Source organism: Stenella coeruleoalba (genome assembly GCF_951394435.1).
Source record: "Stenella coeruleoalba genome assembly, chromosome: 1".
NCBI classification, from domain to species: Eukaryota; Metazoa; Chordata; class Mammalia; order Artiodactyla; family Delphinidae; genus Stenella; species Stenella coeruleoalba.
In genome coordinates, this window is record NC_137169.1 from 11,927,192 (window position 1) to 11,942,841 (window position 15,650).

A 15,650-nucleotide genomic window follows, 5' to 3' on the forward strand; every position below is an offset into this window, starting at 1 on the left:
CCTTGTGGGATCCTAGTTCCCTGACCAGGGTTTGAACCCAGGTCCCCTGCAGTGGAAGCACGGAGTCCCAACCGCTGGACCGCCAGGGAATTCCCAATTACCTGCTTTTTTCATCTTTTCCCTAGTATATCTTTCAGCAGAGCTAGGCAGAGAGCCTGCCAACTCCAGCAAAGGGGCTAATGAGCAGTGATTTGGGAGGTGGGAACGAAAGCTGTATAATTGGGTGTATTTAGTGGCAAATGAACGGTTAAGAAGCGTTGATTTCACCCAACTTGCTTCAGGAACGATGCAGGCCATGGTAAACAAACAGCGCACCCTTTATGGCAGCCCTACATGGGGTGGTGCCAGTCAGTCCCAGGATGCCACCAGCCTGGGCACAGGCCTTTCCCGGGCAGGGGCATGGGCTGCAGGACTGTGTTTTTCATGCCCACCGAGAAACCAGGCCCGTCGTTTCTGAATGGCAGGATCTCTGACTGGTTCTTGTGCAGAGATGATGCCTGGGTTCTCTAGTTCTATAATCTACTATAATTGATTGTCATTGGGAATGAGCTATTTTCCAGGCTAAGGTAGGGTGGGATCTCAGGTGAGGGATTTTAAAATGAGGAGAATGAGTCAGAAACATTGCGGTTGCCTGGGGTTGGTGGAGCCGTGGACACCCAGTGGGCCTTAGCTTCTGTGGACATTCTCATGTTGTCTAGGAAGGAAGTGGCTGGAACCTTCCCGACGTCGCCCCCCTAAACTCCCAGCTCCCATTCGATAGAGCCCTGGGAGTGGCCCAAGACCCCTACTGCTCTGTCCTCCTCAGTAAGACGCTGGGATGAGCACTTTCCAGATGGTCACAGCAGGTGCCCCTGACCTTCACTTTATTCCCAGGGAGGATGGAAGCAGAAGGGGCTCCAGGAATAGCTACCTCTGTGGTATCTGAGCACACCGGGCCAAGACGCTGCAGTAAAGCAGAAGGACCACTGGACAAAACCAGGAGGTGCAGGAAGCGTCTTCACTTCCCTGGGCCCCAGCCTCCCAGACCCATGAGATGAGGGTTCTGGCTAAGTGATTATTTTTCTGATTTTCAGTGCATTCAGTAGTTAAAGTTCCATTCACTGAGAGTCTCTCCCTTGCTCACTCTAACTGCCCCCCACACCCTCCTGAATGAGAGGCTCCAGGAGAGGAAGACGGTAAGAGGCCCTCCCGAGAGATCCCTGCGCAAACACCAGAGACCTGGAAGCCAAGCAACAGCCTGAAAAAACACGCCACACACAGGATTCTACTCCATCCTCGAACCACTGGTGATTTCTAAGGGCTCTTATGCCCTTAGATTCTGAAATTCTTCATCCTGGCCAGCGCCCAGCCTTGTCTTCGATTCCAATGGAGAGTCTTTCCAGAAATGCTGTCGACAGTAGCCTTCCTTTCCTTGGATCATGTAAAGCAGGCATTATTGTTCTTTTTTTAAATTTATTTATTTATTTATTTTTGGCTGCGTTGGGTCTTCGTTGCTACGTGCAGGCTTTCTCTAGTTGCGGCGAGCAGGGGCTACTATTCGTTGTGGTGTGTGGGCTTCTCATTGTGGTGGCTTCTCTTGTTGCAGAGCACGGGCTCTAGACACGCGGGCTCAGTAGTTGTGGCACTCGGGCTCAGTAGTTGTGGCACACGGGCTTAGTTGCTCCGCGGCATGTGGGATCTTCCTGGACCAGGGCTCGAACCCGTGTCGCCTACATTGGCAGGCAGATTCTTAACCACTGCGCCACCAGGGAAGTCCCGGCATTATTGTTTTTTTTTTTTTTTTTTTTGTGGTACGCGGGCCTCTCACTGTTGTGGCCTCTCCCGTTGCGGAGCACAGGCTCCGGAAGCGCAGGCTCAGCGGCCACGGCTCACGGGCCCAGCCGCTCTGCGGCATGTGGGATCCTCCCAGACTGGGGCACGAACCCGTGTCCCCTGCATCGGCAGGCGGACTCTCAACCACTGCGCCACCAGGGAAGCCCGCATTATTGTTTTTAAGAAGCTTTGCTAAGATTTAAAAGACTCCAGCCTGCCTGCCTTATTATTTATTTATTTGTTTACATTTATTTTTGAGAGGAAGGGTGGTGAGCACTGGCCTTCTCTTCAGATCCATGAGAGTCTGTGTCTGAAGCCAATGCAAACTACTGGTGCGGCATCAGGGTGGGGACGTTGATTCGGTGGCCGCACCAACCCTTCTTTAGCCGTGTCTGCCATGGACGAGCCCTCGTGGGGTCCCTCTCCCTGGGGGCATCCAGGCATCCAGGTTTGGGGACATCCTAACCCCAGAAGTAATAAATGGTATCACACAGTTTGACCTCTGCCTGTCCTCGGAGGGTCTGCCTCAGAAAGAAGAGCAAGTGTCCGCGAGGCCCACAGGTGCAGCTTGACCCAGCAGGGGCCCCACGGTGGCTAGAATTCCAAAGGCAAGGTGGGCAGAGACCTCCCACTTCCCACAGGCCTCGTCCCTCACCCATGCCGCACCCCAGCTGCAGCCGGTGAGAGGCAGCCCTGGGATGAGGTGTCCAAGTGGGTCCTGCAGCTCAGGGTGGCTCCGAGTTTGAGTTGAGCTCGTGTAACCGGGGCCATCTTTGGTTTAATTTGTAAAAGAGGTGCTCTGAGGTCGGCTGGCAGTCCACCTCTCTTCAGCTGGGGTCTTTTCTGCTTTTGGATTTCTACTTCCTAGGCCTGCACTGGGGAGGCCGTTCTAAATACTCTGTCGTCTAAATACATCTGGTCTCCGTGGAGCCAGTAGAGCAGCTGCTGGTACGCGGCGACCTCCTCCCTGAGCAGCGGGAGACTCTCCTGTGTTCAAGGTCCATGTCCTCCGCCAGGGATGCAGCAGGCCCAGCAGTGAGCCCCTAAGTGGTTGGGCGGCTCACACGGGCGTGTCGCCAGCCTGGGTCTGTCCGGCCTCACAGACTCTCCTGCCTTTGTCGGGGCAGGGACTTTTCTCCTGCTCTGTAAACCTAGGCGTGCGGAGCCCCCCACCCCACCCCGCCCGCCCCAGTACAGACGGTGAGCAGAGTGAGATTTCAGATCCCCGGCTGTTTGCTGAGCAGCATCACAGCCTCTTTGGTCTCAGCTGACCAGGGAGGAGGAAAGGAGGGCCCCTGCAACCAGCTCATTTTCACTTGGCCGTTGTTAATCTTTCACAGCTGCCGTGGAGTTACCTATTAGGGACCCATTCTGGAAGGATTTCTTGGTACCGACCATAGAACTAGAAATTGTTTCATGGTTATGCGTCCAGGAGAGAGACAAGACTGAGAGGGCCCGGCTGTGGCAGCTCCAAGCAGAGAGTGGGACTAACCCTGATTAAAATGCCCGGAGTCAGGCATTTCTTGGCTTGCGGAAGTGCGCCACCCCCATGTCCCTGCAGCCACGGGGCCTGGCACAGTCTCGTGATGGCCAGTTTTCCCAGAGGGCTCAGCAGGGAGCACCGGCCTCCTGGCCGTGAGAGTCTGGGGTGAGCTGAACCCAGCTCTTCCTGGCCTGGGTGCCCAAGTGCACCCGGAGAACCGGGAACAGGGAGAGAAGAGCAGCTTAGCCGGTCCGGGTGTGGCCTGGGAGCATGACTTGGAGATGAGGCCTGAGTTCAAGGACTCTTAGGAAACCATGGCTTCAAAAACAATTTTTTAAAAATAAATTTCTTTCTTTATTTTTGGCTGTGTTGGGTCTTCGTTGCTGTGAGCGGGGGCTACTTTTCGTTGAGGTGTGTGGGCGTCTCATTGCGGTGGCCTTCAGTAGTTGTGGCTCACAGGCTCTAGAACACAGGCTCAGTAGTTGTGGCTCACGGGCTCTAGGGTGCAGGCTCAGTAGTTGCGGTTCGTGGGCTTAGTTGCTCCACGACATGTGGGATCTTCCCGGACCAGGGCTCGAGCCCGTGTCCCCTGCATCGACAGGCAGATTCTTAACCACTGCACCACCAGGGAAGCCCTAAAAACAATTTTAAATCTTATTCTCTCTCTCTTCATTCTCAGCGGGCCTTGCTTATTGTTTTTTTAATTAAAAAAAAAATTTATTTATGTTTGGCTGTGTTGGGTCTTCATTGCTGTGCGCGGGCTTTCTCTAGTTGCGGCGAGCGGGTGGGCTACTCTCCCTTGCGGTGCGTGGGCTTCTCATTGCAGTGGCTTCTCTTGTTGTGGAGCACAGGCTCCAGGTGCACGGACTTCCGTAGTTGTGACACGTGGGCTCAGTAGTTGTGGCTCATGGGCTCTAGAGCTCAGTCTCAGTAGTTGTGGCGCATGGGCTTAGTTGCTCTGCGGCATGTGGGATCTTCGCAGACCAGGGCTCGAACCCGTCTCCCCTGCCTCAACAGGCGGATTCTTAACCACTGCACCACCAGGGAAGCCCTGCCTTGCTTATTTTTAAATTTTCTTCCCATGAGAATTTTTTCACCCTCCCTCCATCAAGCTCACCAGCCCACCTGGGCTCCCATCTGTGGCCACCCCTACCCTGGGCAGTGGATCCCACCCCGTCTTTCCTGTTCAAGGACTTGGCTCCTTTACTCCACCCCCATTTTCCTGCCACCTTTCTGGCAAAGCCGATCAAAGGAGTTTTCTGTATTGCTGTCTTCTCTTTTTTCCTTCCTTCCTTCTCCTTTTCTCTCTTCTAACCAAATTTAATAATAATTTTTACCCCGTGTCATCAAACATCTCCTGTTTTCAAGTTCCACTTGCCTCATCAATGTCAGTTTACAAATACCTCATTTGCTTGAAACAGGTCCCAAAAAAGCTCTGACTCTCCGTGGCGGACTCCTCCCAGGCTTTCTTCCCTCTCTCTTCACCCCGATTGCTTTTCATCCAGGTTCCCGGCCCCTCCCTTTATGTGGAAACGTGACCCGATGGACTGATCGTTCCCTCCCCCTGCAGACTGTCTTCATGTAGCTTCTGGAGCACACACTGTCCGGGTTGTCCACTGCCTTGCTGCCTGCGCCTTCTCAGTCTAAAGCAGTGATCCTCAGCCCTGGCTGGGCATTCGAATTATCTGGGGAGTGTTACTAAGAAATGCTGGTTCCTGGGCCCCGCCTCCAGAGTTTCTGCTCCGGTTGATCCGGAGAGGCGCCTGGGCATTGTTCTTTTCCTCCAGTTCCCCAAGTGGCCCTGTCGTGCAGACTGCGGGAGGACCCCTGGTCTGACACTGGAGCACCCTGGCGTAGTGCTCAGATGCTCCTCTCTCTGCATTCCCAAGATGATCTCATCCAATTCCACAACTTTAAATACCATCCAAAGGCTGATGGCGCTGACCTCCCTCTGAACTCCAGACCCATTTGTACAACTGTCTCCTTGACATCTCCACTTAGATACCTGATAGATGTTTCAAACTTACCATGGCCGGCGCAGAGCTCCACCTGATCTGGAAAGGGCACTGCCGTTCAGTTGCTCAGACCAAAAGCCTTAGAATCATCCTTGGCAGCTTTCTTTCTCTCCTTCCGCACAGCTAATCCATCAGTAAGTCCCTGGGGCGCCACCTGCAGAGTAGCTCTTAAGTCTAACCCTTTTTTGCTTCCACCGCTACAGCCAGCTCCAAGCCTCCATTATCCATCCGCACTGGTGATAGCCTCCCAGCCAGTCTCTCTGCCTCCACCTTGACCTTCCAGAGTCCGTATATACACCACACATATGCTAGAGCAGCCTCATAACATACATATTGGATTATATTACCTCCCTGTTTTCAGTGACTTCCAATAACTTCCCATCAAACTAGGAATGAAATGCCAAGTCTTTTACCACAGCCTGTACACCTGCACATGATGTGGCCCTTGGCTGTTCTCTGAGCTCGTATCACTCACATCCTTGCCACACCAGTCTCCTTCCGGTTGCCCCTGCCCCAGGACCTTTGCACATGCTGTCCTAACTAGAATGCTCTTCCCCTAGTTACCTCAGTAGTCATTTCCTCAGTGAGATCTTCTCTGACCCCATATTTATAACAGACCTCTGATCACTGCTTTGTTTTTATATAGCATTATTCATCCCTGGCACTATATTATGTATTTGCATACGATTTACATTTTACAAGGGCTGGGACTTCTGTATAAGAATAGCAGCTGGTGTATTCATAGTGGGTGCTCAGTAAATCTTTGTTGAAATATATGAATCTTCAAGGCTCGCGCCTCCTCTTCTGGCCACTGCTGAACTGAGCATTGGGCGAGAGACATCTCCTGGCCCAGCCTGTAACAGGTGTGCATTCCTTGTCACCTCTGCTTAAGGCTCTAGACCAGAGGTCGGCAAACCTTCTATAAAGGGCTGGATAGTAAATACTTTAGGTTCTGCAGGCCATACAGCCTCTGTCTCATCTACTCAGTTCTGCCATCATAGTGCAAAAGCAGCTGTAGATAATACAAAACAAATGGGTGTGGCTGTGTTTTAATAAAACTTTATTTACAAAAATAGGAGGCAGACCCACTGGCCATAGTTTGCTGACCCCTGCTCTAGACTCCTACTAATTCTGAAATTTTCAGCCTTTTCCCCAAACTTTCATGGGCATAAAGGAAACATTCAAAACCACTTGGCAGTCTGATCAGCAGGATGAATTTCTTCCCAGAAGTGAGGAAAGCTCCTCCTGGAGCAACTGTGGCTGATTTAACCAAACAGTGCACTTCCTCACTGTTGGGAAGAGGCCAACATGGGGCAAAAGGATGGAGAGAGCAGGCAAGCTTTCTTCTTAAAGGAGCCACACCAGCCTTTCTCCTCCATCCATCTTCCAGGAAGCAGAGCTGCAGAAGACACTGGTCTCATGTGCACTGTGGGCTTTTTAGTTCCTGTGACTTAAAAAAGAGGGGAGTGCGTTTCACTTTCTTGGGTTCTCCTACAACATATTAGAACAGCATATTAGAACAACACTTTATCTACGTCATTGACTCGGGGATCTTGAAGCCAGGTTGGATGAGAAGACCTGGCTTTAAAATCTGCCTCCACCACTTACTAGCTCTGTGACCTACTTTACGGGGTTGCTGTGATGATTAAGTTAAGTAGTGTTTGCGAAGTACGTCATCACAGCTGCTAACATTTATGAAGTGTTTCCAAGGCATCGTGCTCTTTGATAAACAGCTAAGGTATTATCTGAACCCTCGCGCAACCCGTAGGGCTGTAGAGCAGGAAACTGAGTTTGGAGAGGTTAAGTAACTTGCCCAAGGCCACTCAGTGAGTGGGTAGCAGAGCCCACATTCAAATCCAAGTTGTAGGGCTTCCCTGGTGGTGCAGTGGTTAAGAGTCCGCCTGCCGATTCAGGGGACACAGGTTCGTGCCCCGGTCTGGGAAGATCCCACATGCCGCGGAGCGGCTGGGCCCGTGAGCCATGGCCGCTGAGCCTGCGCGTCCTGAGCCTGTGCTCCGCAACGGGAGAGGCCACAACAGTGAGAGGCCCATGTACCGAAAAAAAAAAAAAATCCAAGTTGTCTGCTGCCTTCCTAGTGCACATAACAAGCATTCAATAAATGATGGCTCTAATTACAGCCAGTGGTAGCTCCACCAGCAAGTATTGTGTGTCACTGAAGAGTAACTTGGAGTAAAATTTGTCCATTATCCTCATTTCATTGATTCGCTTGCTCAGGGGCCCTCAAATGAGGCCTCGATGTTTGCTCTCCTCCCACTTTCAGAGCCTGTGACCTTCCTGGTGCCGTGAGTGGCTCCTCGCAGCTGCCTCTCCATGGCGGGGGAAGAAGACTTCAGCTGTGCATCTTTATGTGGTGCTTTGTGACCAGCTCCCGGAGTGTGAGCTCAAGCTGTTGGCAGAGCTCCCCAAACGCTCCCGTCACTGACTCAGAGACAGTCCCTTTCGCCTTCCTGCTCCTCTCAAGAACTGTGCTGGGTTGTCACATTGATGGAAGGTCTCCTTGTTCCCTGAGATAATGGAAAATTTTTATCAACCTGCTGTAAAAGAGTGGTTAAAGAATAGGCTTTGGAACCACCTGCTAATGAGCTGGTGAACAGGATACTGGTTCTTGAGAGCAGAGAACATCACTGAGTCTTCTTTGCCCCTGAACTTACGTTTAGCTAAGTGGTGTGTCATTGGTGTGGCTGAGAATATGGGTTCACTGTTGCTTCTGTTTATTTATTTATTTGAAGTGTAATTAACTTACAACATTATATTAGTTTCAGGTGTACAGCATAGTGATTCGATATTTCTATTCATTATAAAATCACCATGATAAGTCACCATACAAAGTTATTACAGTATTATTGACTATATTCCCCATGCTGTACATCAGGGGTCCCCAACCCCCGGGCCACGGACTGGTACCGGTCCATGGCCCGTTAGGAACCGGGCCGCACAGCAGGAGGTGAGTGGCGGGCGGGCGAGCGAAGCTTCATCTGTATTTACAGCCGCTCCCCATCGCTCGCATTTCCGCCTGAGCTCCACCTGCTGTCAGCATTATGGTGAGTGGTATAATTATTTCATTATATATTACAACATAATAATAATAGAAATAAAGTGCACAATAAACGTAATGCGCTTGAATCATCCCGAAACCATCCCCTCCTCCCACCGCCCGTGGAAAAAATTGTCTTCCACGAAACTGGTCCCTGGTGCCGAAAAGGTTGGGGACTGCTGCTGTACATTACTTCCCCGTGAATTATTTATTTTATGACTGAAAGTTTGTACCTCTTAGTCCCGTTCACCTATTTTGCCCATCCCTCCACCCCTCTCCCCTCTAGCAAACGACCAGTTTGTTCTCTGTAGCTATGAGTCTGTATCTGTTTTGTTACGTTTGTTTGTTTTGTTTTATGGCTGAGTAATATTCCATTGTATATATACCACTTCTTGATCCATTCATCTGTCAATGGACACTGAGATTTCTTCCATAGCTTGGCTGTTGTAAATAATGCTGCGTGAACCGTCACCGTGGCTTCATTATTCTTAAGAATGTTGCCTAGGGGCTTCCCTGGTGGCGCAGTGGTTAAGAATCCGCCTGCCAATGCAGGGGACACAGGTTCGAGCCCTGGTCCGGGAAGATTCCACATGCTGTGGAGCAGCTAAGCCCGTGCGCCACAACTACTGAGCCTGCATTCTAGAGCCCGTGAGCCACAACTACTGCAGCCCGCGAGCCACAACTACTGCAGCCCACTTGCCTAGAACCTGTGCTCCGCAACAGAAGCCACCGCAATGAGAAGCCGGCGCACCGCAACAAAGAGTAGCCCCCACACACCACAACTAGAGAAAGCCTGCACGCAGCAACAAAGACCCAACGCAGCCAATAGATAGATAGATAAAAGAATCTTGGCTAATGCTTACTGAGCACTCGTTGCTTACCAGGATCTATGCTAAGCCTTTTGCATGCTTTATATCATTTGATCCCCTAAACCAACAGACCTTTCTGCAATAATGGACTGATATCTATGTCTACACTGTCCAGTACAGTCGCCACTGAACATTTGAAATGGGGCTAGTGCAACTAAAGAACTGGATTTTTACTTCTGTTTAATTTTAACTTTAATTAAATCCAAATAGTCACATGTAGCTAGTGGCTGGCTGTATTGGACAGCTCAGCTCTAAACTATCTTTTGAATCCATTTTACAGATGAGAAAAAAATGAGGGTTAGAGGGTTAATTTGCCAAAGCTACTCAGCTCTGTAGTAGCAGAGCCAGTCTTTGGACACATGTTTCCTGTCCAGAGCCCTTGCTCTTCACCACCATGTTATACACTCTTTCTATTATACTTTTTGCAGAAATTGTCTCCTGGTTACAGACTGTTCCCTAACTCTTAGTACTATGTGTATGTATGCAGCCTCTCCCCTTCAAATGTGAAAGACCTATCCAGAGAAAGCTGGAAACCTTACCAAGTATGTAAAAGAAGACATGCATAAATGGGAAAAAAAATTCCATGTTCATGGATGGAAAGACTCAGTTTTGCAAAAATACCATTTTTCGGGCTTCCCTGGTGGCGCAGTGGTTGAGAGTCCGCCTGCCGATGCAGGGGACGCGGGTTTGTGCCCCGGTCCGGGAAGATCCCACATGCCACGGAGCGGCTGGGCCCGTGAGCCATGGCCGCTGAGCCTGCGCGTCCGGAGCCTGTGCTCCGCAACGGGAGAGGCCACAGCAGTGAGAGGCCTGCGTACCGCAAAAAAAAAAAAAAAGAATGGAGTGGATCTGTATGTAATGATATGGAAGTATACGTTTGACGTATTGGAAGAAACATTGGATCAATTAGACAAAATAGTCTAGAAAAATGGCTTATTAAATCTTTTTCTATTAAGGAAAAGGTTTCAGAACAATGAGTACAGTGTGATCCCATTTCACTTTTTTTTAAGTCTATGTATGCAGGAAAAGAGTTGGGAGGGCACACACACAGGCTGTTCCCAGTGGGGGACAGGGGAGAGGAGGTCTTTACATTTATACACACTTCCATGTTGCTTAAACTTTTACAATGAGCAAATACTGCTTTCAGAATATTTATTTTTTAAGGTATCTTGACCTGAAAAAGGAGTGCGAGTTCCAGCTGTGGCTCCCTCACTTAGCTGAAAATCATAGTGAAGGACTTAACCTTTGTTGGCCTTAGTCACCTTCTCTGTTTAAAAATAAATCAGGGGGCTTCCCTGGTGGCGCAGTGGTTGAGAGTCCTCCTGCCGATTCAGGGGACACGGGTTCGTGCCCCGGTCCGGGAAGATCCCACGTGCCGCGGAGTGGCTGGGCCCGCGAGCCATGGCCGCTGGGTCTGCGCGTCAAGATCAGTAAAATTTTAAACTTTTCCATGTTTTTCAAGCATGGTGGGTGTGGCTACTTTTATAATCAAGAAAATAAATAAGCCTCTGTTTTCCTTCTTTAATAAGGGAGTTGTACTAGTTCTCTACAGATCCTTCCAGTTCTAACATCTAAGAATCTCTGATCTCAGATTTACTTGGATTTTGAAATTAAAAACAAAAATAACAAAAAAAACCTGGCCCCCGACGTCATGGTTCTCAGTACTAAGCCGTGCAGGCATACCTTCGGCCACTGCAGTTTTCGTAGGCTCTTTGCTCTTTCTTTCAGTTCTAGAAACCTCTCCTCCTGGGGCTCTGTTTTGCCTGCCTCTGGGAAGGAGGGGCAGACCCTGCAGGACCGAGGCCTGTCCGGGGCCAGCAGGGCTGCTGGGCTCACTCCAGGCCACAGAGTAAGAGAAGCTATTTTTGTTGTGGGAGCTGCATTGTTGGCTTCTCGCCAAGAGCGCGTGCTTGCAGGCGTGGTCGATGTGTCCTGTCTGCTGCTGCTGTCTCTACCACTGCTTCCAGAAAAAACTTGAGAGCACGTCTCCCCAGAGCCAGGAGCTTAAACCTGAGATGGGTGTACAGGGATGGGTGCTCTTTTTTGTGTGTTCTTCCCCTTCTGGCCATTAGAAGGGCAGCAGCAGACCAGAGTGTGGCCCAATGAAGTGGGAAAGACTTTTCTCCCGGCGCTTCGCCTGACAGGGCCCCCTCCTCACTGTGGCTGCAGAGAACTCAGTCCTGATCTGGGCTTTCTAGGCCTTAACAGAGCTGAGCGAGCTGCCCTCACCTCTGTCAGCCTGCTGGGGTTTCCTCAGGCTGCAGCTCATCTCGCCTACTGGCCAAATCTCCTGTTTTCAGTCCAGCCTGGGAACAGTGTCCTTCTTGGTGTGGGGCTTGACCTGAGCCTGGCAAGGTACCTGGATCCTTATCCAGCCTGGCCGGCTTCCTCAGGTAAGTCCAGCGTCCCATGTCAGCCTCTGGCAAGAAGGCCGTTGGAGCAGGTGCCCACGTCCATCAGCCCTTAGTTTGTGCAGAGGGACAGCTCCAGGCCGGGCCACCGTGTGACCAACTCCAGGGGTGGGGCAGGGGGATTTACACTGGGCACTGAGTGTTCATTTATATACGTAGCACTGTAGGCAGTGCCCCTGGAGTTGTGTAGCTCGGCGGCCCTGGCTTGAAGCCTGGTACCACCGGAGACCCACATCATAGACCATGAATTCCTCACCAGCGTCGAGCTGTCATCGTGCCAAGCACTTACTGAGTACCTCGTGGGGACTGGGCTCTACGTGTCCTCCTGTGCCTCTGGAACATGCAGTATAGGATAAGCAGTTGGTGTAGGCAGTTTGAGGTCGACTCTCTGCTGGTCAACACAGATACATCCTTTGACTGGTTTTCTCGGCTCCCTTCTTGATTCCAGAACTTCCATGGCCCTCCTCTTTATTACCCATTTCTAATCTGGGGGAACTTCCTTTTTTCCCTTTCAGTTGCAGAGCTACTTTGCTGCATGTGAAGATGAGACCCCTGCCATCCGGAACCACGATAAGGTCCTGCAGCGTCTGTGTGAGCACTTGGACCACGCCCTGCTCTATGGGTAAGGAGGTGGCCTCTGGAGAGGACAGTACAGAGCAGCAGGGCAGGACCCCGAGCCCGTGAGTAGCCCTCAGAGGGAGGTCCCTAGCCTCGTCTGCCTTTTATTTCTTCTGTCCCTTAGCAGAAAACGATTTGTCTCACTCAGGTGGGCTGCAGACTGTCTGGGGTTATCCCAGTAATCCGTCTCTGAGCGGGCATGAATGACTGGGGAAAGGATTAGCGACCGATGAAATGATGGTGTGAAGGCCTGGTGGCCGCCTGGGGGTCCCGCTGGGAATCCCTTGCTTTCAGCCTTGGGCTTCCTCGTGACACGAAGGCTGGTGGACCAACTGACTGCAGCTTCCCAGGGTGGCCCCGTTTAGGTCATAGCAGCTCCTGTCCTGTTTTCTCAGACTGCAAGACCTCTCCTCTGGCTACTGGGTGCTCGTGGTGCATTTCACCCGGAGAGAGGCCATCAAGCAGATCGAGGTGCTGCAGCACGTGGCCACCAACCTGGGACGCAGTGAGTAGTACCGGGGGGACTCGGCGACGGGACCAGTCCCGCCCTCCCTGTGGGCAGCTTGGGGCTCAGGTGTGACCTCAGGGTCCGCCCGGGAGGCCGAGTGCCTTGTGGTGTCCAGTGGCGGAGGCTGGTTAAAATGCCAGCGCCCTCCACGAGGCCTCTCTTGGTCCCGCACATGACATTTGGCCGGAGCATCGTGGCTGTGAGGAGGGAAAGTGAGATGCTGAAGAGAGCGGGGCTCCTACCAAATCCCAGCCCGAGCACCTAGTGGGGGGGGTCTCGCCTCTCTCCCTGAGCCAGGGTCAGTGTCAGCTACAGGATCAGTGAAAAGTCCTTGCACTTCTCAACCCACCTGGAGTTTGCGATCTGCCCCGTTCATCCAAGTTTCCTGGCCAGTTACAGGCTAGGGTCTGACGGGGAAAATCAAGGTCTCAGGGTGCGGCGCTCCGTCAGGAGAGAAGGCTGCTGGGGCGCTGGCTCCCCTCCGCCATTCTTGCTGCCCTTCCCGCCCTTGCTGGGCCAAGGAAAGCCAGCACCCCTTAGTGGCTTACTCCTGCCCTTTGTCTGCAGGCCGGGCCTGGCTGTACCTGGCCCTCAACGAGAACTCCCTGGAGAGCTACCTGCGGCTGTTCCAGGAGAACCTGGGTCTCCTGCACAAGTACTACGTCAAGTGAGTGTCCGGAGCGCTGTCTCACGCCGCTCCAGGGCGCCCGCGCCCCGTCCCAAAGTCTCCCGTCACACGCAGACACCGCGCTGTGGCACCCCGAGGCCCAGCCTGGCGGTGCGTGCTGAGGACACGTCAGCGATGGCCAGAGGGCCAGGGGAGCTTGCCTGTGACGGCCCTGGCCAGGTGTGCTGGTTCCGGCCGGGCTCCTGGGAGCGGTTTGGTGCCTAGTCGGCCCCTGCCCGATCCCCCACCCAGGCCTCAGTCCTGACTGGAGGCTCAGCCTCCGCTGGGGTTGCCGCGGGAACAGGGGATTTAGAGCTGCTGCGGCCCCGCCCCGTATCTGAAGACAGGCAGGGCAGTAAAGTGTCGTATGGCCCCGAAGCCAGCCGGAGAGCGCTGGAAGGGGGTGGGTGGAGACACAGGCAGGGCAGTAAAGTGTCGTATGGCCCCTAAGTCAGCCGGAGAGCGCTGGAAGGGGGTGGGTGAAGACCGCATCAAGCTTGGGGTGGAGGGACGCCACGTGCCGAACCTCAGCGCAGCTGGCTTGCGGGGGAGGCGGGGCCGCGCTGGTAACCAGACCCAGAACTACCCTCGCCCCTTCCCGTGTCTCGCAGGAATGCCCTGGTCTGCAGCCATGACCACCTGACCCTCTTCCTGACCTTGGTGTCTGGGCTGGAGTTCATTCGCTTCGACCTGGACCTGGTGAGACGCCACGGCTCTCGCTGCTCCTGGGGGCAGAGGGGCGGGCGGGTTGGGCGCGTGGTCCCGCTCAGGGAGCCTGACGGGTGTGACTGAGTCTGAGCGCCGTCCTTTCCGTTCAGGTGAGGGAACAGCTCAGGGTCTGACCAGTGGAACGGTGTGGGGTTGAGGTGATTCTCTCTTGGCCAGAATTCCTGGTTTGGGGGACTCCTTCCTGTCTCTCTGTCCCACATTGGAGAAAAGCCGCATTGCCTGGAGCATTTTAGCACTGGAGTATTCTCCTTCGTGATCAGGACGTGAGTCGTCGTCGAGAGACGAGGCAGGTTCATCCCTGTGCCTCCCGGGATCCTGCGAGCCTCTCAGCTCCCTGCTTCCCGGCCTCCCTCACGGTCACGGTCACGGTCACGGTCACGCACCGGAGAGGTGCAGGGCGGCCCAGGAGCTGCAGAGGCTCCTCTGCGGTCTTGTCAAGATGCGCGCAGCCGCCCCGTCCTAATTGGGTCACCAGCCTAGGTCCCAACCCCGGCAGCACAGACCGGAAGAGGAACTTGGCTACTGAAAAGTAGTAGAAACTGGAGCAAATGAGCGACTCTAATATACGAGAGGTCAAGGAGGGTCAGAAGGCCCAGTGGGCACTGTCATCTCTGGGCCCCAAGTCCACAGCCTTACGAACCACAGCCGTTCACAGTCCTCCTTTGAACAGCTTATTTCTGGATTTAGCACCGTAAGGACATAGATTTCCAAAGAAACACCGGCCTGGGAGGGTGTGAAGGCAGATCCTTGGAAGGCCGTGCCTTTGGGTCCACCCAGGCCTCCCATCACCCAAGCCTGCCTCTCCCCTTCTCTCCCCAGGACGCCCCCTACTTAGACTTGGCCCCCTACATGCCCGACTACTACAAACCCCAGTACCTGCTGGACTTTGAAGACCGCCTCCCCAGCTCGGTCCACGGCTCGGACAGCCTCTCCCTCAACTCCTTCAACTCCGTCACCTCCACCACCCTGGAGTGGGACGACAGTGCCATCGCCCCGTCTAGTGAGGGTGAGTGCCCGGGGCAGGGAGGGGTCCGGCCTCTGTGGCGAAACGGATTTGGAGCCGCGTAAGCCTGGCTGAGGGGAGTCTTTCTTGGCTGGTTCTGGTCCAGTGGTGGAAATTCGGAGTTAAACGGGGCCAGTCGTTTCCCAGATCTTCATTTCCCCAGAGTCCCTGTGGTGGCTCAAAAACTGATACTGGGGGTAAAAAGCCAAAGTGAGATCTTACGAATGTTAGACCCTTTTCCAGAAACCTGTAGCCATATGCCCAGGGCCGTTCTCTGAGGTCGGGGGGATTAGCAGGGCAGCCTGGAAACTCTTCCTGACATTCCAGGGGTGAGTGCCACCCACTTCAGGGGAGTTCATCCTACCCTCGATTTTAGGTGGAAAGAGTCTATAAGCGACCCCTAGAAGGAGGGAGGACCTGATGGGTCTAAAGTTTGGAGGAAGACTCGCCCCCCTTTCCCATGGGTCCATCGATTTCTGA

At 53.1% G+C, this 15,650-nt stretch overlaps 1 protein-coding gene across 2 annotated transcripts in view; it reads left to right on the plus strand.

Annotated features, from left to right (window-relative positions):
* PLEKHM2 (pleckstrin homology and RUN domain containing M2) overlaps positions 1–15,650 on the plus strand; it is a 38,429-nt gene that overhangs the window by 9,955 nt on the left and 12,824 nt on the right. For both annotated transcript variants that reach the window (XM_079912877.1, XM_079912878.1), the window contains exons 2-6: positions 12,161–12,267; positions 12,659–12,768; positions 13,339–13,438; positions 14,050–14,137; positions 14,987–15,173. In XM_079912877.1, coding sequence (XP_079769003.1) covers positions 12,161–12,267; positions 12,659–12,768; positions 13,339–13,438; positions 14,050–14,137; positions 14,987–15,173 — 592 coding nt within the window. The remainder of the gene's footprint in view (positions 1–12,160; positions 12,268–12,658; positions 12,769–13,338; positions 13,439–14,049; positions 14,138–14,986; positions 15,174–15,650) is intronic.